The sequence below is a fragment of the Euprymna scolopes genome, chromosome 26 (genome assembly GCF_053919585.1).
Source record: "Euprymna scolopes isolate OS-2025 chromosome 26, ASM5391958v1, whole genome shotgun sequence".
Taxonomy (NCBI): domain Eukaryota; kingdom Metazoa; phylum Mollusca; class Cephalopoda; order Sepiida; family Sepiolidae; genus Euprymna; species Euprymna scolopes.
The window spans coordinates 50039150-50064142 of record NC_136507.1 but is presented as its reverse complement, the minus strand read 5'-3'; the positions used below and the strand labels follow the sequence as shown (position 1 = coordinate 50064142).

The 24993-nt window shown below is 32.9% G+C and overlaps 1 protein-coding gene across 2 annotated transcripts in view; it reads right to left on the bottom strand.

The window, feature by feature from the left end:
* Positions 1-24741, bottom strand: part of LOC145248024 (leucine-rich melanocyte differentiation-associated protein-like) — a 58731-nt gene extending 33990 nt beyond the window's left edge. Inside the window, exon 1 of one of the 2 annotated variants that reach the window (XM_080109734.1) lies at positions 24458-24741. In XM_080109734.1, coding sequence (XP_079965860.1) covers positions 24458-24507 — 50 coding nt within the window. In that variant the 5' untranslated portion in view covers positions 24508-24741. The remainder of the gene's footprint in view (positions 1-24457) is intronic. The other variant, XM_080109733.1, reaches the window with a different exon arrangement.
* Between the last annotated feature and the right edge of the window lie 252 nt (positions 24742-24993).

Genomic DNA, 24993 nt, shown 5'->3' with positions numbered 1-24993 from the left:
AAAGAAAAGAAAAGAAAAGAAAAAGAAAAGAAAAAATAAATAAACAAATAAACAAACAAAAAATAAAAATAAACATAAAACCCCAGAAGTTATCAAACTCCTCATGCGTACATATATATAAATACACGTATAAACACCCACACTTTGATACACCCATGTATATATACACATATATACACACATATACACATACATAGACATATAATGCTCACATACAGTTATGACATGTTTATATTTATACTTAAATATGCAGTTATATCAATGCACAGACATCCATGTACACACCTGGATACCTATATTATGACTGTTATTATATCAAAACTAATATTAATCCCACTAACAATCCTAATAATAATAATTCTTATAATATTGATAATGACACCACCAATATCAATAATAATAACAATAATAAGACTGTCGATTGGGAACTTTAAAACCTGTGGACCCTATCCAGAAACACGTCTCAATAAAATACATATATATATATATATATATATATATATATATATATGTGCATACACACACATATACACACATACATACATATACATGTACACACATACCAGCATACACACAATATATACACACACAGTCAGACTATCCGCATGCACAGACACACATCCTCATCCATACGTGTCCCCAAATCCCCACAGATGTATACGAGACACATATACATATAGATATCAATATAGACTCACGTATATACCTACATACATATATATACATACACACATGGACACACAGATATCCGCTCACTCACAATGCATAAAAACACATCAATACATGCACAAATACAAAAACCTTTTTAATAATAAGGTGCCTTTTTACTTCAGTAGTGTGGTAACCCCTTTATATATGAAACAGCGTATTATTATAGTTTACACAGGTGTATATATATACATACATAACATACATATGCACATATGTAGGCATCAATGTTTGTATGAATAAATTTAATATACCTGCTCTGTTCACTCATTGAGCACTCTTTGGTAGACACATGTTGTTTCATTGGATGTACTTCTAGGAAACTAAACTCTACTGGCTAAATATATATATATATATATATATATATATATATATATATATATTATTTTTTTTTTTTATTAATATTATTTTTTTTCCTTGTACACATGTTTGTAAATTATTCCTTGGATTTCTGCCTTTGGATTATTATGGACCATCTTCTTCCAATTACGGGATGTCTTTGGATTTTACTTGTACAAATGGAAATTCTTTTAACTTTCTTGAAGCTTTACATTTGGATTTTACCGTCACTGGATTTTTTATCTTCCACCAGACTTTCCATTCATGTGTAATCACCTTTTTCTTTACCATATTCCCTCTGCTTAACTTATTTTGTTTTCAAGTAAGATCTTTGACTTACTTGTTGTTTCATCAAATACTTCTGCATGCAAAATCCGATCCCGCATTTTGCTAATTCCTACCCTCTGGTGAGAAGGAGAGTATTTCTTTGAAACTCCGCGGATTAAGGACTATCCATTTATCTAGCGTTTCCTTTTTAACTCATTTCAAAGTGTTTTTTAACATATTTTATTAACCGTTTGCTCATATATATATATGTGTGTGTGTGCAGTCTATCTATATTAGTGTAGTGAATAAAGGGCAATCAGTAATTCTTCCACCATCCAACAACCAGAATGTCACATACACAGCAGCTGAGAAGGTGGAATCGCTTGCCTAGCAATTCGCCTCCAACTCCATCTTAGAGCCAATAGACAACTCTCTCACAAATTTCCTTATGCGAACTGAAGCCACACTAGATAATGTAAAAATTAACCCTTCTCATGTCTGCGATATTATAAAAAACTTAGACACCTCCAAGGCGTTTGGGCCTGATCTCATCCCTGCTGTACTAATTAAGAAATGCTGAACTGATCTAGCCCTCATACTTTTCAAGCTCTACAATAAATGCTTTACTGAATCTTGCTTCCTTAATAGCTGGAAGATCGCTTCGGTGATACCAATGTACAAGAATTCTGGTGAAAGGACTGACCCTCTAAATTATTGCCTTATTAGTCTCCTCCCCTTCTTCGCTAAAATCTTTGAGACCTTAATTAATCAAGCACCAGGTCACTACCTCGCAAAAGTAAATCTTCTCTCTGACAAACGGTATGGATTTAGGCAATGTCATTCTACTGCAGATATTTTAACAGTCAACTCTGAACACATATACCATGTATTGGATAAGGTGGGCGAAGCCAGAGCTAGAGCCCTTGATCCAAGGCTTTTGATAAAGTTTGTCATGAAGGGCTGCTAATGAAAATTAAATGCTATGTTATGACTGGATGTATACTTAATATAATTAGGTCTTTCTTAGACAATAGGACTATCAAGGTTGTCATTGATGGACATACATCTAAGCAGCATAACATTAATGCAGGAGTGTCTCAGAGGTCGATCCTTAGACCACTATTATTCTTGATTTTCATAAATGACCTCCCTGATAATATTGTGTCTGAGATAGGTATATTTGCTGATGATACAATGCTCTATAATATGCATGAGGGAAGGACGGATGTACATACATCTAAGACAGTGGCAGAATCGTTAGAAAATGATCTCCAGATCAAAGTGGAATGGGTCTGCAAAAGGATGTTAAAATTTAATGCTAGTAGACTAAGTTGCTCTTCTTTAACAATTACAAGACGCCTCTCCAACTGCCTATATCCATGACAAATAACACCCTACCTGAGAATTCTTCCTTCAAACTCTTCAGCCCAACATTTGCAGGCAATATGAACTGAAAAAAATAAATTGAGGACATTGCGAAAGCTGATGCAAAGAAGATGAGTTCCCTCTATCAAGCTAGAAGACTACTCATACCTGAGAGTATCCTGTACCTCTACAAGGCCACCATTCGCTCATGCATGGAGTATTGTTGCCATATCTGGGTTAGCCTCTCCCTCTCAGATAGGGTTCAAAAAAGAGTTTTCAATTTAATAGGTTCCACTTTGTCAACTAAACTCCAGCCCTTATTTAATCGCCGCAATGTTGCATATCTGCGCCTGTTTAACAAATATTTTAATGGAATGTGCTCTGATGAACTCATTGCACTTGTGCCCCCTCGACATACATATCCCTGACAAACTCACCTTTACTGTTGAGGTCCCTAAATGTCAGAAAGCTTTCTATTCTAATAGTTTCTTCCCTCGAACAGCGAAACTTTGGAATTCCCTTAATGCTAGCTGCTTCCCTGGCTGTACTGATATGCAGAAGTTTACATGTAATGTAAACCAACATCTTGTTAATCTTTTCTAGGCATGCTCCAAGTCGCAATATACCTTGTTAGGGGTGAATGTGAGTAAAGAAAAAAGTCAATTTCATTTTAGTGAAATTATATTGTATTATTTTTTAAAATAGGGGATTTTGAAAAATCTCCGTCTGTCCCTTATATAAGATTGATACATTTGGTTGATCTGAGTCTATTCTTTTAACCATTAAAGATAGCAATTAGGTCCTGATTAAGTTTTGGGATGTATGTAAATGAGTTGTGCTAGTGAATGTCTATGGATGGATATGTAAAGGTATACATATTTGTATATGTATGTTTATACTTGTATATATACATGTGTGTATTTATATCTGTGCAGGTTTTAAATTTATTTTTAATGATTTATTTTTCTTTGTATTTTTATTTACCCATTTATTTATCTGAATATATAAATATATGCATGTATAAGATTACATATGTATGTATTAGGGTTGTACCAATTAATCGGCATGTAATCGGTAATCAGCCACTTTGTCTATTAATTGGTAATCTGCCGATTAATTACTTTCCTCTTTCCTATTAAATCATGTCATCACTGACAAGAAACTCATCAGATAGCATTGACACATTTACATAGTAACTGCCAATTTAACTTAACATTTAATTAAGTGTCTGGCCACTATTATGGCTTTTTGCTTTTATTAACTAAAATTACAAACCACTAAGTACAATTTTCAATTTTTGAATGATTATAATTAAACAATTAGATAAATAAAAATAAATTACAAACCAACTACGAAGTACAAATTGTAATTCTTTAAGTGAATAACTATAAGCTGAAGTTCTGCACCTGCAGCTGCTCTTTTTCCTCTTCTATTCTTGCTGCCTACCTCCTCTGCTCTCAATCTCCTCAGTATTTAAAGTTGAATACTTCTAAGTTGTAATGGTCAAGTTCTTTTGTGCACTTAACCATGAGGGATTTACTCCTTTTGAGTTTAGATTGTGATTCTTGCATTTCTGTTATAGTTGCAGTCTCCAGGTTTAACTCAGCTTCTACCTGCTCTAAGTTTTGATTCGAAGCTAATTCATCAAACAGGTTTGAAAGAGATACAGTTTTGGTTTTACTTTGATTTTCTTGACTCTCAACAAAGCTTGAAAAAGTGTATCCTGCTGATTCTGCTTCATTATCATTAGTAGAAAATAAAAGATGTAGAATCCAATTCTTAGTATTTTCCATGTCATTTTTTTTTAATTTAAATTTAAATCTTAGATATAGGAAAGTAGACACACAAGTTTTTATCATTTAGTTGGATGAAAATCTTGTTTCGATTGATTCATTGAATTGTTCAACAGTGGTGGTAAGGATTCCACTAAAGTCAGAAATACCAGAATTAAATTGGATAGCTTTTGAAATAAATAACCTCAAAGCTAAAATTGTAGGTATTATCATCGATATGGTTGAAGTCTGTGACTTGCTTCTTTGGTGATTTCTTTAACTGGGCAATGTTTTGAACAAGTTCCCAATGGTAAATTGTTAAAATAGGAATTTTTTAGCATCCTAAAATATCAAATGAAAAAAAAAAAAGGAACAAATCTCTTATAAAAAAATTCCGGTTTGTGCGAATCATTCTGTTTCACATATGACATAAAAAATTCCTTTCTGAGTAATGTTTACCAGATCAAAATATAATCTGTTATTCTAAACAACAATAAAGTTTGTTTGCTTATTTTAAAACCGGCAAACATTTAATCAGAAGGGACTTTTTCTGGGCATTCAATGTAAAGTAGAACAGTTCATACCAACCGGAAATAAATCATTTTAAACAATCACAGCGTTAACTTGAACAACACCAATACAAAAATGTTAAAACAATAAAAAAACAATAGTACTTATGCAGAGAACTTTTTGGAAACCCATGTGGAGGAGAGAGTGTTTTTCTAACTAGTCTGTACTTTCACCTAACAATTTAATAAACAATACAAAACAAGCATTGAAGAAGGACAACTGAAGTTTTTTTTTCTGTATGCGTTTGACTGGGTAAGGAGTTGAGGAAACCACCTCAACTGGACGAATGTAATCAATGTCAAGCAAAGAAATAACAATTGTATAAATAACTCTATCGTTCATACATGCAGCGCTCTCTTTTATTGAAATGAAATTGATATTGAACATGTACGTTACTTAATTAAATCGGCATGATAAACAAAGTGAAAAACATTACATGAAATTATTACATTTTCTTGAGGATGCTATTTAAGAAGTACATGGTGTAAAGAGCTGACATTTGGATATAGCATTCTACAATATGTATTAGTTAGGCATGCAATATTCCAGATCTATATCTTTTAATAATTTTGCGATATGTGATTTTTAAATCAATATATGTTTATGACATTTGGTACTTTATATCTGCCACCAAATATTGAACATATCAGCATTTTTATCGGCATAATAAAGTTGCAGCAAGAATTGTTTTGAAAAATAGGTATAATAATTATTATGTATAGAATTATATTGAATTTCATATTTACTGTCTTTTAATTCAGTTTTATTTGATGATACTTTAAAAATGGTTCATAAGTGTAATTTTGCTATTATAAATGATGGGATGTTCACTGTTCACACCTCAAAAATTAAGGCCTAAATTAAATTAGAAATAATTGTACTTTTACTTTCTATTGTCCTCTTATACAAAGAGTGATGAAAGCATCTTTTGTGACATTTTTACTCGTTACTTTTTTGTCAGTTGGCTTTAAAGTTGCCATGTTGTAAGTTACACATGTTTGTGCTTCTTCACCCTCAGCAGGATAGTGTATACTGTTTATTCTGCTTTATTATCATCAGTGGAAAGTAGATGTGGAATCCAATTCTAAATATGTTTTCTATGCCAATCTTTAAATATTAATATTTGCATTGTGAATCTAGGAAAGTAGACATGCACAAGCTCTTATCATTTAGATAGGATGAAAATCTTGTAAGGAGGATTCCACTAAAGTCAGAAATACTAGAAGATTGGACAGCTTTTGATAGAAATAACCCCACAGCTAAATTTGTAGGTATCATTGATATAGTGGAAGTTTTGTGACTTGCTTCCTCTGTGATTTCTTTAAATGGACTCCAGAATTGGATATTTTTTTCAAATAAGTTCCCATTGATAAGTTGTTATGGTAGGAATCTTATCAACAGCTTTTCGTTGTTCTTAATTTATTTTTAGCGCATATTATGTTGAATTCCACCATGTGGTTACATCTTGAATGAGTTTGCTTTTACAAATTAAATTGATCCTGTATTTCAGTTAATTTGCTAATTGCTAATAGAAAGTGATTAAAGTGAGAAACTGTATTTCTGTTAGAGGTAATGGTTGACTTCATAGCCTGAGTTACTATGTACACAGTTACAATGTGATTATAAATCACATTCCCTGACATCAGCAACCATATTTGTTCCTGAATCCCACAAGACTAAGAAAACTTTACTGAAGATTTTATACTCATCCAGAACATTGTGCAATTCTTCACTTATTCTTGCGCCTGTGTGTGCACCAGGGAATGGAAAAACTCTAAGAACAGCTCTGCACTGTCCAAAGTCATTTGAATGCCAATAACCTGTCAAACTCAGCTGTCCAAATGTCTGTAGTTCATGAAATGCTGTTAATTTCAGCAAGAGACAGTCGAATTTTTCTTTTACTTTTATAAATACATTGAAAATTATTTTACAGTGAAGTACTGTTTTGATGGAATGCTGTAATTTGAACAAAGTTTTGCAATAAGCTTATTAAATCCAATGTTAGATGTTACAGAATATGGTTGAATATCAACAGCAATCATTTCTCTTCTCAGATAATGGATCTCTTGTGATCTCTGGTTATTAGTATTCCAAACTTTCTTTTTGGCCAATATTGATTCTCTAGTAGTTTGGTGTTTTGCTCAAGGCTCGTAGTTGCTGCCACTTGTTCCTGGAATGCCTTAACCTGAATATTTCTTGTGCTTCTACTTCTTATCTGCAACTTTTGCTTCTTTTGAATGAACATTTCTAAGATGGTTTAACATATTAATCATTGTAAAAGTTTTTACTGATTTGCCACGTAATAGTTTGACATAACTTGAAAGCAGCTGTATTCTTACTTTTGCGATTGACATCAAAATACTTCCAGCAGAAACTGGTTGTCATAATGGTTGAAGGTTGTTGTCAACATTTAGTTAAATTTTTACATATTGAAATTACATATGTCTGATATCTAATTAATAATTTATCTCAATAAAATATACATTCTCTAAACCAGAAGAATAAAAATATATATGTAATGGTAGCAAGGCTCCGAAAATGAGGAACAAGAGTATGACTGATGAAGAATACTTTATTTTCAGTTCGCACATCGTCATAATTTACTGTACAATTCCTCAACATGAAAACTGAAAGATGAAGCAATAATTTTCTTTGACAGTGATTTAAAGTATAAAATAATATTAATTTGATAGGAAGAGAAAGGACTGAAATTTCCTATATGCTTACATCTATTTGCCTTAAATTCAGTGCAGTTGTAACAGCATCATGTCTATTATTTGATATGGTGTAGACGATGCATGTATCTTTGATAAATTTTCCCTTGCAAGCAAAACTTGTCTTCACTTACAATATAATTAATATTAGTATCATTTATGACAACAAAATTTGCTGATAAATCGGCATTAGAAAACCTATTAATTGGCCAATTAATCAGTAATAGGGCAATTTAATAATCGGTACATCCCTAGTATGTGTGCATGTGCGTGTAGGTGTATGCCGATATAAAATCTATTTAAGAAAAAGAATTTGATTGCAAATACAGATTACTTCATTTGACTAACTTAGTTTACAATTTAAGTTCTATTAAAAAGTTTTTTTAAAAAAATAGTATTTTCACCAGCTCTAATTGAACAAATTAGCATAAGTTAATAAAATAATGGATTTTAGCTTTATTAATTAGGAAATAGAACTAGCATAAGTATTAAAACAGTCAAGATTATATTTAGATTATTACATTTCTACTATAATGAAAATACATGTCCTCATATGTCTACATATATATTTATTTATTTACAAGCACTATGTAATATGGGGTCAAATTACTTTATGGTTGGTCATAAATACAAGTCTGGGTGGTTAGGGGAAGGGGTGTGAGGTGAATGAGTGGACCTCAGATATACAGCGTGGGCCGGGTAGGGATGGGATGAATTAAAAAAAGAATCACAAAAAGTGTGACTATGTCTTATTTCTTCTCTTTGTACTTCCCATGGGATTCTGAGAAATTTTATTTTAAAGTTATTTATGCACTACTAAATTCATTTTGAGTCCTGATGAGGCATGAAAATCTTGAAATGTGAATCAATCCATGTAGATTTTTTTGTAATTTTCCATTTTCACCCCAAACAAAGCATAGTGCCATTTTGATGTAGAGGGCTACTATCGGGGGCCATAAGTTGCAGGGATATTATGTAAGGAGTTGAGCAGCAAGATGTCTGTTCACATTACATTTGAACTTCTGCATGTCAGTGCAGTTGGGAAAGCAGGAACCCGGAAGGGAGTTCCAAAGTCTAGCAGTTCTGGGGAAGAAACTATTAGAGGAGAAGGCCTTCTTACATCTAGGGATCTCTACTGTGTACTGTTACTACTGCTTGTTGAGTTTGTCAAGGGTATTTACGTTGAGAGGGTACAAGGGCTTGTAGTTCATTGGAGCATCCACCATTAAAATACTTGTAGAACAGGCAGAGGGATATAACATTTCTTCGATGAGACAGAGGCTGAAGCTTAGATGACCGTTTGGGACCTATCAGGTTGGTGATCCTCTAAATATTTCTCATATGTTATATCTCCCCTTTTGGAAATAGGGTACGATTATGAATATTTCCAATAGTTGCTAAGATTTGGAACTTATAAAATTGCCGAAAAAGGTAGCATATATATATATATACATATATATATATAAATTTAGTTTTTTTGTGTATTGATGTTCATATTAAAAACCCTTTTTTCTATCTATTTTAAAAGAAAATACAACTTTGTTATATATGGGTTATGGAATTGCATTCATCTGCAAAAGATTTAGCTAATTTTAATATTTTTTTCAACATTCATTTTAGTTTTTTCAGTTAGTGAATTATTACGTGTAATTATATCCGTGAAGATATTCTACATGATTTATACTTGCGTAATATTTGTGTAAAAAGGTTATAGTAAACACAAATCTCTTTCTATATATATTTATGTATGTGCATATATATTTGTTTAAAAAAATTTGCCTACCAAACTCCTCTATCAGTTTTTGGTCTACAGACATGAAACTTAATATATAGGGTATTCAAACCCATGCAAAACTTTATATTTTGGTTTTAGCCAAATAAAATCGGTGCAAAAGTGAAAATTAAAAAAAATAGAATTTGCTAAGTGAAGGTCGAACGACGGCATTACAAATATGCATGTGCAACATAATAGTTATTGGTTCATGCTTTAATTTTTAGCCTTGCAGCAAACATGTCTTCATAGTTCAGGCATTAACATGAAAGGAAAAGTAAATCATAAGCTAAACATTTTGGTTTCGATTCTCAGTGGTGGCGCACGAGTCATTTTTATTTTTAACTTTTTAAATCATTACTATATCTTGGGTCCAATATAATCTCCTATATAATAAAATGACTGCAGAAATTCCTCTCTGAGCAAAAGTATCATAGGTTTGCAACAACAGATGCCACATACAAATTTAATGCATCTATTATCCACTATTATATGTACCATTACACGCACATTCAGCCGGGATATTGAAATGCTACAGTCCATCTGACGAACATCATCATCACAATCGCAACATCTTAAGAGGAAGAAGTCCCTACTTTGCTCTCCAGATATTTATCCTACCACTACTACTAGATGTCACCGGGTCCTATTCTATATTTTTCAACTATAGTGTGATTACACCATCCATAACTGGCTAAGACAAACATAGACATAATATATTCTTTCCGATTTCTTAATACTAAATAATAACGGCTCCCTAGCAATGTTCCTCCCTTTCTAACTGGCTGAGACTGGACATTCTCATATTCCGGAATAAAACTAATTCTTAGATAAATGAATATTTCTAAAAGTTTACAAAAATTGGTGTCACTCTCCACATGAGCCACTAGCTCTAAAAAAATAAAGAAATACAAGCATTTTAACCACTCAAACAGACACTTAAATACTGATAACCTTAATTATTGGAACTAACATGCACAAGTAAACAACTTTATATACATAACATCTTTTTGGTCTCTGCTTGAACATCCATTAAACAATAACACTTTAGTCACAGTCACGATTATTTTTGGCAAATTCTTAAAGACTGAGACTTTTTTTTTCAATCCAGTGTGCCCCTTATTTTTTAATCTTTGTAAAAATAAATAAATAACTCAATATACAAGTTTATTTCTTTATTATTGAAATAAAAACAAAATGAATTTAGTCACAGTCACATCTTTCACCAAAAAGATTTTTTTTTTTGCAAATTAACTTTTATAGTTGACTTTTTAAAAATTGGAATATAACAACGTAACACTAGAAAATTTTTGTAAAAAGTAGAATCCGTTAAATAAACAAGTTTTTTATTTTTATTTTTTATTTTTAATTAAAGGAATTTCTTTTCTAAAAATAAGTAAAAAAATAAAAAGCTTCCTGAAGTTAAAAGAAAAGAAAAAATATTTGATTACTTTTTGAAACAATGAATGATATTTTTTATAACAAGTGTGTGTGTGTTTTAAATAGGAGTTACCACTTACCAAGGCGTGGAGGCCACTCGAGGATAAGAGTTAATGAGTGTAAAGTAGTCAATGGGATAATATTGTAGTAATCGTTAGTAGTAGAAATTTGGCAAATTAGATTACTGAAAAGGACGGTTCAACAAGAATTTGAACTTGAAAACGACCAAATTGTAGTCAGCTGCAAAGCAGGCAAACAGAACAGAGTTCCACAGGCGTGCAGCTCTAAGAAAGAAGCTTTGTTCATAGAATCTACATTTAGGTTTAGGCACAGATAAAGAGTGGGTAAAATTATTAATAGTAGTTTCAGCTATATGAGTGTTTTTCGTGAAAGTTTGGCGAGAGGCAACCATAGATTAGAGCTCAGATGAGCACTTGCCATGAAAATAACGATAAAGCAGAGAGAGGCTTACAATGTCTCTTCTGTGGGAAAGAGGTTGCAGCTAGAGAAAAGGACATCCTCCACTAGGCTACGAAGTCTATTTTGAACTCTGTCAAGGCAGGATAAGCTCTTTCTAGCAGTTCTTGCCCAGATGTTACAACAGTACTCCATCATTAGATGTACCTGGCTTTTATATAGGTAGAGAACTGCATCAGCTACTAGAATGGTAGAATGATTCCACCACTTTTCTGGGGACCTTGGCAACAGATTTGATGTACATGTTCCATTTCAGATCAGGAGTAAAGATCAAACCCAGAAGCTTGTCAAAACATGGAGCCCCCCCCCCCAAAGATGAGAGCCATTCATTTCAACTGATGCCAGATGGGGATCGGAGCATTCATGATGATTGATAGAAGCTTGGTTTTTAGATGCATTAAAATTAACCAGCCACCTGTTTCCCCATTATACCACATGCTCAAAATCAGAGGAGAGAGAATCAAAGAGAACTTGGTCATTTACTGCCTTTGATGTGTTGCCATAGATGGTAATGTCATCAGCATGAATGTCTAAGAATGATTCTAGGATGTGATTTGAAAGATCATTGATGAAGATCAGGAAGAGAATTGGGCCCAGGATGGACCCCTGAGGGACTCCAACATTTCTGCCCATCAACCACTACTCTTATGAACCTATCAGAGAGAAATGATTTAATAATTGAGAAGACATTTCCAGCTATGCCATAGCTGGAAATCTTGTGAAGTAGACCTTTATGGCATACCCTATCAAAGGCCTTTGATATGTCAAGAGCAATTGCCCTAGAAAGAAAGCCTCTGTCAAGAGATTCGCTAATCCTATGAGATATAACTGTTAGTACATCTGCTGCAGATCTAGCAAAATGGAAATCATATTTCATGTCACTAAGAAGGTTATTTTTGCTGAGGTGGTTGACTAGTTCTCTATTTAACATAGATTCCAGCAACTTATTCATGATGCACAGGAAACTTATTAGCCTGTACTGAGAGGAAGATGACCGATCACCTGAATTCTTAAATACAGGGCATACTGATGAGGTTTTCCATTCTGTTGGGAAGCAATTTTCCTTAAGATAACGCTTAAACAGCTTTGTAAGTATGGGAGCTAGTTCTGGTTGAAGCTTAGAATGTGTCAGGGCCGGTTGCTTAACTGGAATCAAGGTTTTTGATTAGTTTGATTGATGGCCTTGGTTGCATAGGGTAGAATTAGCTGCAAAGTTTGGCTTTGTCTGATACAAATGAAATTACCTCAGGTCCATTGATGATAGCTGGGATAGAGCACACACTTTCGTTCAGGACCCTGTTTGCTATTTGCCAAAACTGATGGGAACCAAGCAGTTACTTTCGACTTAATGGACTGAGCATACAACTCTCTTGCATTCTTTATTACTCTTTTACAGTGGTTACTGGCGGTTCTGAAAGCAGCTTTAGTTTCAGAACATCTCTTGCATTGGAAGCAATGGAAGAAGTGATTTCTGTGTGCAATGGCAGCAGCACATTTAACTTCATACACATCAATGCTGCTGATACCTCCATACTATGTACTCACAAAATATGCATTTCCATTGAATGCATATATTAGTAAAACTCAATAAGGGTCAATAAGATAAATTGTTAGCTGGATGATGATAAATATTATTAGAGGATTGAAAATAATGAATAGAATAAATAAAATTTGATAACTTATGAAAACGGATTATAACAAGTGTTTATTGACACTGGATTTGAGGATGGTCATGTGTTGGGAAAGGATACACATCTATTTTGCCCAGAAAACTGTTTGACATAAACTTTTGCATTTGTTTGAGCGTGCAATTCTATGAAACCATTTTTTCTTTAATCCTTTCTTGGCAAGATAAAATAGAGTCTAGGTTATCCTTCATATAATCACAAAAAAAAACCATCAAAAAAACACTTGTTTTGCTGAAATAAATAAAAAAAATTTTTTAATTTGACTAAATTGTGTGTAGACCAGTTTTGTAAGGTGTATTCAAAGGAATTCATTGATTGCTTGGATGGTAGCAAGTTGTGAGAGTGTATCAGCAACAATGTTGTAGATATGATGGATGTCTTTAAAAAATTGAGCCATATGGTCAACTGATGTGAAGACTTATCATTTTTCACATGAAGTCAGTCAAGATTGTAAATTCTCTACCTTTTGATTTGAGGAATGTTACTGAAAAAAAGTCCAGTCCTACCTCGTACATACTGTTGCAAATCACATTGTCCAATGTATTGATTGATAACAACAGTTGCACTGATTGGTCATGTTATTTTTTTCTTTGGCTGTCTTGAAAGCTTTTACAAATTTGTCCATAAATGTTCTTTTTTTTTTTTTTTTTTTTTTTTTTTGCTGGATGAGATTTGAGAGCAGTTAGAGATGAATCTTTTGCAATAGTTTATGACTCCTATGAATCTTCATAATTGTTTTATGGGATTTGGGTGTTTTTATTTTGGCCAAAGGAATTATTTCAGCGTTATCAATCTGATGTCCTAAAAAGTTCAGGGAGTTTTCTTTCACAAATTTTCATTTTGTTGGTTTTATTTTTAAACCATAAAAATTCAATTGTCTGAAAACTTCTTTGGCTTAAATGTTTGCTTTGAATCTTACTGGGGATCATGATATCGTCGATGAAAGCAAAAACAAAGAGTGATCTTCATCAATACATCCCTAGAAAATGTGTGTTCTTAAACCAAAGGGTAGACGTGTAAATGTCAAAAAAAATAAATGGAAAGAATACTATTAAAATGGTTGAAAGAATAATTTAAAATAAATCAGATTAGTATAAACAAAATTCAATTTGGTTTTAGGTCTGAGCAAAGTGCTACTGGTGCTATATTTATTCTGAGTCAAATGTAAGAAAAGTATCTTGGTAAGAAGAATTACCTGTATTTTTCTTTTAACTGAGTGCCAAGAGATGTTGTATGATGAGCTTATTTCCTCTTCCTGGTGACATCTCTGACTTTGGCCATTCTTAGGTTCCGGATGGCCACTTGGTACCTTCTTGCAAAAAGGTTGTGACGAAGACAACAGATGTCAAAAGGTCTCATTCCGTCAGATTATCACTCATCCCATGTTATCTAGATCATGAGCGTAACCTTTCAGTGTTGATCATTAGAGTTGCATTGCTGAGGAGCAGAGGTCATTTTTAAGGAAGAAAAATAAACAATTCGACAGTTGTTCTTTTTTATATAAAACTATAATTATTTGATAAATGTTGAGGAAGAAAAAATGTATAATTGTACTTTCTAAGTGTTTTTGAATTGACTTTTTGGTTCTTAAGTTCTCATACCAAATCTGGATGATTTTAGTTGGCGACAGCAACCTCAAATCCGGGGACTATCTCAGAATGATGTAGACTCCTTAAATGAGCAGAAGCAAATCGTTAACTTGTTTTTTCCTACGCTTATATTGATAATCTTTACAGCTTGCTCCTCTCCTTTGCATACAAAATTGTAAATTAATAACCTTCCTTTCTCCTTTTTTTCACTCTTTTCCAAATCAGAGAAAATTGTAAATTAATAACTTTTCTCTTTTTCGAATCAGAGAAATGTCTGTGTTCTCAGACTCTAGAAAATACCTTCTGACAGCCACTGTCCACTGACCTCAGTGACCCCAGTTGCTCCAGCTGCAACCAATCCTGGCAGAGTCACAGGTGACACCTGTTATTCGAATATCTCAATTCATGGTAACAATTATATTTGCGTTTCTTGCTATATTTAATAAACTTGTACATTTTTTTTTTCAATTTTACATACCAGCAAGACCACCAGATATTGCTCTAGACACAAGTATCATTATATTTGCATAAATTAGGAACAAAAGAGTAGTTGGTGAAGATTATTCAAACAATGCATAGAAATGCTCAAAGTTGTGTTAGAATTAACAGCATATTTAGTATTTGGTATTTTTAAAAAAACTTTGAATTAATATTATTTAAAATAGGTTCTCCATCGAATGCAGCTATCCGAGGAATTACAATTTGGCAAATAATGATTTTGAATGTAGTATAACTGTCAGATTCTAAATTTGTAATTTGGTGCATGTTAAAGTATTTTGTGATAAAATCCCCCATTATTACAAACAATTGATTAAATAAATGGAATCTGACCATTTTGACTTTAGTACTTTACAATTACTCTCTCCAGTAGTCATTTTAGATGCACATATTTTTCGACTTTATCTTTCTGTGAGTGATGAAACAATTGACCCAATACCTGAAGTAATAACAATTTTGCCATGTTTGGTTGTTGGAATTTTGCCATCACCAATTTTTAGAAGTATGGAGGCAAGCTCACTAGTCATTGGGTCACTATTGAGATGGTCATGCATGTTGTAGATTATGTTAGTGTTGAATTTTTTGTTTTATATAGAAGTCACGACTTGCCAAGGACTGGAGGCCGCTTGAGGATAAGGGTTAATGAGTGTACAGTAGTTAATACAACAATATCGTAGTAATCTTGAAGTGGAAATTTGGTAAATTGGATTACATAAGGGGAAGGCTCATCAAAATTTTGGCTCTGGCTCTTATTTTTTCTCTGTCTAAGTGTTTCATATGAGTTTTATTGGGAGAATTATTTAGTACTTTGCTGTTCCGATTTAAACTAAAATAAAAAAAATCTATCTAAAAGCTTCCAATAATATTCATGCAATCAATTCTTCATACCATAACCATAAAATCGATGAATATTATTAAAAGATAAAAAATTAAATTAACTTAGTTACATTCTTGACAAACTCAGGCAACTTATTCAAATAAATAATTATTCAGCCAGTAAGAAAAATTTTGATGTTTATTACTACTTGTTCTCTTTGCAATATTTTTTAACAAAATTTTCATAGTTCTTATATCCATTCAATAATCCTCATGACCTTTTCTTGTGCATCTCATTCAAAGAATAAAAAAAATATTCCAATTTTCTTGATAATCTTTTGTGCCTATCACTGAGGTTTAGTATCAATCGTTTATACAATAACTCTGTATAACAATAATAATATTAAAAAAAATTAGTTAAATCTTGGTCACTTCATGTTGTGGCATCTTTTTTGTCATCTATATATAAAGTAGTAGTGTGTGTGTGTGTGTGTGTGTGTGTGTGTGTGTGTGTGTGTGTGTGTGTGTGTGTGTGTGTGTGTGTGTGCGCACGCGCGCACGACTCTCCTACAATCCAACCACTGAACCGGTCATGACCAAACCTGGCATGATGGTGGTCCTCCACCTGGGGATGGTGCACACTATTTTCAAGGTAAAAGTCAAATGTCAAGGTCATAACCTATGTATATATACTCTCCTACAGCCCATACCACTAGACTGATCACTGATCATAACCAAACCTGACATGATGATGGTTTTTGACCTAGGATTGGTGCACACCATTTTTCAAGGTCAAGGTCAAAGGTTATGGTCATATTTGGTGCAGCTCTTCATAAACCCCTCTATCTAGGGATAATGCACACCAAGTTGGGATTCGCCACAATCCCAGGAGCTGCCACTATGGGGCCGGCCAACTTCTTTGTGAATTTGAATCAGATCACTCTCCTCCACCACCATCCCCTCAACCAATCTTGATGAAATTTGGCATAATAGTGGTTCCTAACATAGGCCAAAATTTATTGCATTGTATCTCTGAAAATAACATTGCCAAAATCAATGTAACAGATCATAAAGGATCCTTTTTTCTTGAGATGCATATAATTCTTTTGAAAAATTTAAGATAAATCTTCCATTATTATTTCCAGATATGCACTAAAGATGCCACGCAAACCTGATTTTTGATAAAAATGTGTTTGCAATACTAAACAAATGTTAACCATTGTGATTCTTTGTAATTGTTTCAATTTTTATGTGTTAATTTTGATATAACCTAAATGAAGTCCAATTGGGTTTGGTCAATGTGGGGGAAACCGTTCATATTAGATAACTGCTATTTATTTGGACACTTTTGGGAGGAGCTGGTTTTTTCCCCCACATTAAAAAACAATCTTGTGTATAATTTGCTTTTGTGGAAAAGCAAATAAATACTTATTTGCTTTAAAGTTCATCATTGGATTTCAGTCACTTTAGGAGGTAGTTAAAAATTTTTAAGCACCTTAAGCAATAGTTGCTCTTAAAACATCCACTTACTGCAAGGATACCTGTAAAGCTGAGCATACAGCAAAGTCCCGTGTGAAGCACAGGTATCTTTGCTAGTTTATATATAAAGAAAAGGAATTTTTTTGTGTTTGTATGTGTATCCTGCTAAAACCCTTAAACTAAAATATTTAAACAAATTGGTGCTTGCTTACCTTGGTGATCTTTTAAACCAACACATCTCAGGTAAAAACATTATGTACTTACATGTCATGTCGAAATTAGTATAAATTCCAAAAAATTATGAAAAATGATCCAGTAGAAAAATTATATAAGTAAAAATAGAATTTATTGAAGTTTTATCGTATGTTTAATGTGGAAGAGTTGTGTGACCAAATCAGTATGGCAAACTGACTTATCTCCCTTGACTTAAATTAAGGGTCAGCTGTTTTTAAACAAAATGTAGTTGTGGCTGATTTTTTGTTAAAACTACCTCTGCCACATCTTCTACAGGATCATTTTTCATAATTTTTTGAATTTATACTAATTTCAACATGTCATGTTTTCCTCCAAAATGCTTTGGTTTAAAAGATCATCAATGTAAACAAGCGCCTGAAACGGTAAATATATTAATTCAGCAGTTTCACAAGATTTTGTCCAAATATCTGTATTTTGATATTTTTGCAAGTCGAAAAGTATGCAATAATAACAGCAGAAATAACCAATGCAGCTACATTATTTTTGCACTTCAAATTCTAAAATAGGTTTTCTTTTAAAGTCATTATCTTATTTGGTAATTTATAGCCTGAATTCTCTTATCTGACACTTATTCAATGAGGTAATGCTTTAATCGAGCCACCATCCCTAAGTGATTGCTTAGCAAAGCTAAAGAATGCTTTACCTGCCTTTTTAAGGTTTGTAAAAAATTCTTTTCCATAAAAAAAGTAGCATTATCCACTATTTCTGTCTGTGCTCCACCACTCACCACAAAGTTTAACTTTTTTTGGAAATATCCCAAGGTGGAATTCCTATCACCTTGGTTGTGATGATAATACACAACCAATATACTTGCACTAAGTACAGTTTTAATTTGTATATTGATAATCCTATATTAAATATAATATGATGATGTCATATTGAATATATTACATGTGAAATAAATTTCTATAAATTAATAAGTAAATGAATTAAATTGCAAACATTTTATCTTGCTTTATTACTGAAGGATGAGAGTTCTTGTATTTTTTCCATTAGCTTTTTAATATCAACGATTGGATTATATTTGTATAATCATATGCTTGTATCTTTTACATCCATTTAAAAAAATGAGATTGTTGGATTACCAAAAATTGAATAGAAAAAAGTAATTTATAGATATCTGATGCCGTTGCTTGCCAAAAAATTTACACTTCACCCAAAATTTCAAAATGAATTGTTCCAAAATTGAATAGATAGAATTCTGTGATCATTGTCAACTTAATTGACATTTGCTTTCTTTGTTCAAAGGCTATTTAACTGACAAACATTTTTTATGGCAAGAAGAAAGAATACAGTAAATAAGCAACTATAGAATTACCACATGGTCGTCCTATTAGCTTTTATATAATATACAATGGGTAATGCTAGGTAACCCTGCTAGTTGGCAGTGAAATAGTGAAATAGTGACTATCTTCTTTCCACAAAATTCGATTGAATAGATTGTTCTAAAATGTATCATTTCTTCTCATATAAATTCCATTGGATCCTACTGGTTAATTGTCCAATTGTGTGATGCGTCATCTCTTAGAATTTCTTGTAAGAGCTTCACCTTCTTTTTACTGTCTTCTTCGCAATTGAAGGTTGGCAACTGACCCATATCTTCCCAGGCCATTTTGTGCTCGGCTACTCAAAATTATTATTGCTTTTCATGGCTGCTGAAAGGAGTAGAAGACCTCCCCCCACCATTATTTTTATAGAGACACCATCTCCTTTGTGATGGCCATTGACTCCTGGTGAGTTCATGAATTTAACTGTAAATTATTTTGTTCACAAATAATTTTTTTTTGCTTTTGAAACATTGCAAACTGTGTTTAAACAAATGATGACTCAGGATGATGAAAATATAACAATACTAACAGCCTGCCCAGCATTGCCCTGTCGTAAAATATGCATAAATATTATATTTCAAGTAATGCAGATTGCTTATTTGTTATAAACAGAAATATCGTAGATATAAAAACATTAAATTCCTTTTAAAAAATGAAGTAAAAAAAGGAAAGAAGCTGAGACACGTGCATGTAAGTAATATATTTTTTCAAAACAGTTCACTTCTTGTGCGTAAAAAAAAATACTCGAGTTGAGATCAAAACCCAAACCTAAAAACAGTGAATCAAGTACGATAACTATTAAGCCAGACTGATACGATCTTTAAGAAGTGTTTTTCAAACCTACTTATTCTTACCATAAAGAAGCTGTAATGTCTAACGGCTGCGCATGCACAGTCATGAAACAGTTCACAAACAGAAAAAAATCCGATGTCTGCCAAGTACAAATTTCTCAATGTTGACTCCTTATCCCTTTTTTTCTAGATGAAAACTTAGCCCTTTTTTTCCAGATGAAAACCAATTAAAAAGTTTTCCACATGTCCAAATACCCTATATACCAAATTTTAAGTCTGTAGATCAAATATTCGTTGAGTATATAGGTTGAGAAGTGTCCTCACACACACACATTCTCACTTTTATAGATATATAGATATATTTTCTTGTTGGTGATGCTTAGGAATGGTCGGTTGTTAGGCGGGAGATGCACACCAGGAATTCAACAAATTGATTCTTCTTGGGGCTCAAATCGTCATCAATGACGATATCCTTTTCAGGTGTTATTATATAACCATTTGGTATTGTCATTAATCACACCCCAAAGGCATTTTATTTTGTCATTGTTGTTTCATTGGATTGATCTGATTTTGATCACACCTGTATAGCGTTTTGCCAAAGATGACCTTTCAAACATCATACTTTTAACTTAATTTCTTTTTGACAATTGATCAAGTATGACCTATAGTATTCATGCAGCTGATGATGATGATGGCTTCATATTTTTGATTGTGCAAGATGAAAGTGGATGCACAGTGTGAGATGGCATTCTGCCTAATTGTGTCACATGGAGACTAATTAGTGAAAACATTTACTTTCAGATTAGTCTCCATGTGCAACATGTGACATCATTAAATTGTTTTCATCATACAAGTTTATTAAGCTAATCACTACCAGTATACATGTGATACAACCAAAGATAAACAGAACACAAAGTAGAAGAGTTATAAACACCCGATGCCGGAAAAAAAAAGGGACACATGACTTGATATATCAAAAGAAGGAGGCAAAGAACAAGTAAAAGAATTTAACCATGGCATAGATTAACTACAAGAGAGCCTATGATAGAATCCTTCAAATATGGATAATTGTTGGAATTTTTTTTGTACCAATAATAGTGCATCCCACCTGTTTACATTTATTATTTATATTCTGGTTCTTATATTTGATTTTCTGTATTTCTTATATTTTATGATTCTTAGTTTTGTATATTTTGGGTTTGTACGAAACTCCCTTTAATTTGAAGAAAAAGGAAATGCTAGCTCCTTGATGACGTCACGAGCCCAGCGTGAAATTCGGCCTCTTTTGAAACTCCGGCGATGAGGATATTGGACGTCGTTTCATTGTCCGGCGCTGAAAATGGAATTTTGCCGAGCCTCCTTCAAAAGAAGGCGGCTCGGCAAGAATACCCCAGACACGTGACAAGGTGTGCTTCTGAAGACTATTTACATGGCTATGGTCTGCACGTAATTGGAAGGAGTATAATTTTTTAAAAGGACTTTAAATCGAGAAAAAAACAAAAAGGCACATGCCTGACTGGCTTTCAATTTGTGAGTACGTTCCTAAAATTTATTACATATGAGAGTGTAATTAGGAGATACTATTTTGAATCTTAATATTGTATCCGTTCATGGATCGACATCTTCATTATAAGAACTAGCATTATTTTTTTTCATTATATATTGTTACCTTGGCATTCTTTGTTTTTGAATTTAATGCCCGCAATAGGAAAAATTTGCAACTAACTTTATTGTAAATAAAATCTCTTCTTCGTTTTGAAGCAAGACCTTTATATTTTACTCTTTACCCCCCCCCCCGCCTTTTTATTTCATGCTCTTATTTTTTTTCAGGCTAGTTACTTTTGCGTCGAATTTATCTGAAAGAGGATAAATTTCCGACATAATTAAATGCTTAAGAATGCACAAGATAGCCAATAAGATTTATAATATTACTAGCAAAAGTACCCGTCGTTGACTGGGTTCAAAAACAGCTTACAGAAAATGGACTCTGATTTATGAAAGTATGATAGGTTATGAAAGGGAAAGGTTGTAAATTTGGGTTGAATTTGGGGGTATCAAAACCAAAGCAAAATATGATAAAAGTAAAAATAAAATAGATAAACCCGATAATTTATTATACCATACCTGTTCACACTGAAACACTTGTCACAATATTCTGTGGATCTATATTAAAAAGCCTTGTTAAACTTTGTGACATATTTCCATTCTATGGAGGTCAGGCGCGAACGAACACCCCATAATTTTATTATGTCATCCCTATTTAAGTTAAAACATACTTATCAAAGTATTCTTATGTACATCTATATCAAAAACACTTGTAAACGTTCTTTTTTTAACTTTTAAATTTTTTATTTCCATACTTTGTGGACCAGGCGTGAACACAGACCCCACAATTTTAATGAACCACCGTTCTGCCAGATCAAACATACCCATTCCTGTGTCTCGATACATCTTCTTTCATTATATGTAATCAGTTTTTTAAAATAGTCAACCATATAGGAGCCTATTCGTGACCACACACACACACACACACACACACACACACACACACACACACATTCAGCTTTATATTATAGATTAAGAAAGCAATGAGAACATGGAGACTGGAAATGACAGCTGGAGGACAAAATCTGACTAAAATAAAAATACAGAGAGACATCTTCTAACAAGATTCTCTATAATTACTATTTTTTATCAAAGCCATGATGCCACTCAGCTCCATACTTAGGAAATGTGATGTTGGATACAAGTTTAGAGACACAGAACAAAGAATAAACCATTTCATATACATGGATAACCAGAAGCTGTTTGCAAAAAAAAGCAAAAAGGAATTGGAATGGAATTTAGAATTAAAAAGTGTGCAGATGATGAAAAAGAGAGAACTGAAGACATTCGAAGGCATGTAACCATACAACTAAAAGAAGACGAGGGTGCATGGTGAACATGATCCTTATAAATATTTGAGAGTTCTGGAAGCAGACACCAACGAATCAATAGAGATGAAAGATTGGAAAAGAATACTTAAGAGGAATAAAGAAACTTTTAAAAACAAAACCATTTAGTAGAAATTTGATTAAAGGAATAAACACCCGGGCAGTATAACCAGTCAAATACTTGGGACAGTTCATAGGCCGGGCCAAAGAAAAACTCAAGCATCTTGATCAGAGGATGAGGAAACTAATGATCATGCACAATGCACAACACCCAAAAGATGCTACTGACTGACTCTACATAAAAAGGAATGAAATGGGAGGACAGGTAACTATAGACAACTGCGTGGAAGACACACAAAAAAAGAATTGGAAAAATACATAACTCAGAACACAGAAAGACTGATCACTGTAGCAAAAGACACCGTTAAAATGAACTATAAAGGAAACAAGGAAACAAAAGGACAAGAAAAGTGGGAAGAGAAACAGCTATGTCATCAGAAATAATAATTTGTGTTTGAAAAACTAAATTTACTAACTTAATTCTATTATTTTATATGAATATTTTAGTAATATATATATATATATATATATAAATAGTGACCGAAAACACTAAAAGTACTAAAGCATAATTTTTCCTGTCATTTTGTTTGCAGCAAATATAAATGCGATATTCGTTTTCAGCATACTCGAAACCCTTCAAAAGTTGCTATTTTAAAGGTGATTATTAAGGTGGACAGTAAGTAAAAACTTACATTTTTAATATTTTTTTCGCCACTAAGATATGATTTATATTTTTAAAAAAATTTGTGGATAATTTCATTTACTTTATTGCAATTTTAACCCAAACAACACACACACACACACACACACACACACACACACACACACACACACACACACACACACACGGTTAAAATCATGTTCCGTCTGTGTTTGTTTACATTTACGTCAGCTGGCTGATATTTGTGTTTGGTGATGAAGGTCCTGGAAAAGGCACTAATGATTAATACTTACAAGTTATAAAACATGCAAACGAAAGTGGCCGTCATTCAGAATAATTTTAGGACTGATAAACATTAATCAGAAATGAGTCTTCCAGTTTTCATTTCGGCGTTTTACGTGTACGATGGGTCAACAAGCACTGCTTACTCAAGCAGAAATATCAGCTGACATAAATGTAAATACAGACAGAACTTGCCGCGGAACACTACTATAATTAGGGACCAGATTTATAGGGAGCATCCTGAGTGGGGAGTTATGCAGCAAGATGTTTGTTCACATTACATTTAAATTTCTGCATGTTGGTACAGTCGAAGAAACAGGGGAGGGGGATTCTAAAGATAAGCTATTCAAGAAAATAAGCTGAAAGAGTGGAATGTTTAGAATTAAATTGACTCTAATTTAGGTGATTAAAATAGAATGTAACCAATTTTCGAACGCACACGCACATCTGAGAACAAAATAATGGCCATCAAAAGTAATAAAAAAAGAAAAAATGGTTGAGAGAAAATAATGGAATTGAATTACAATATTACAATAGTAAGTAAAATAAGTTTTTTTTTCTCTTTCCAACCTCGTCTTTATCTTTCCCCTCCCCAATTATTTACACCATAAACATATGATTACAAAATATATAGATTGCAACAAAAACACATACCTGTCCAGTTTTATAAAATAGTTGCTCAATTTCCGTATCGTGTTCTCCATGTTGTAATAAATCAACCTTATTAGTGTCCTTTTGTGAAATAAGTATATTTGAATCCATAAGGGCTCCTCGCACACTTGGGTAAATCTCTCTCTCTCTCTCTCTCTCTCTCTCTCTCTCTCTCTCTCTCTCTCTTAAAACTATAATAAATCGTGTACGACAAAGTGTTCACTTCCGTGTCGTATAAAATAAAAATAAATAAACGATAAATAAAAGTTGTTGTTGTTGTTGTTGTTCGTTTTTAAAATAAATGGGCTACACAATACTCTAAAATAGAATTTTTTTTATCCCGTGTCTAAATGAACCGTCCATACAAAGGTAGATTAAATGAGTGGGTACCTTTGTGGAGGAAGTATCTCTATTAATGAGATTTTAATGAGATTTTAATGAGCTTAATAATGACGAATATGTTTTGTTAACTTTTTGATCAATTCAGTCTCTATTTACTCGATTCACCACGAGGGAAAATTAGACCCAAAGTCAGTTTT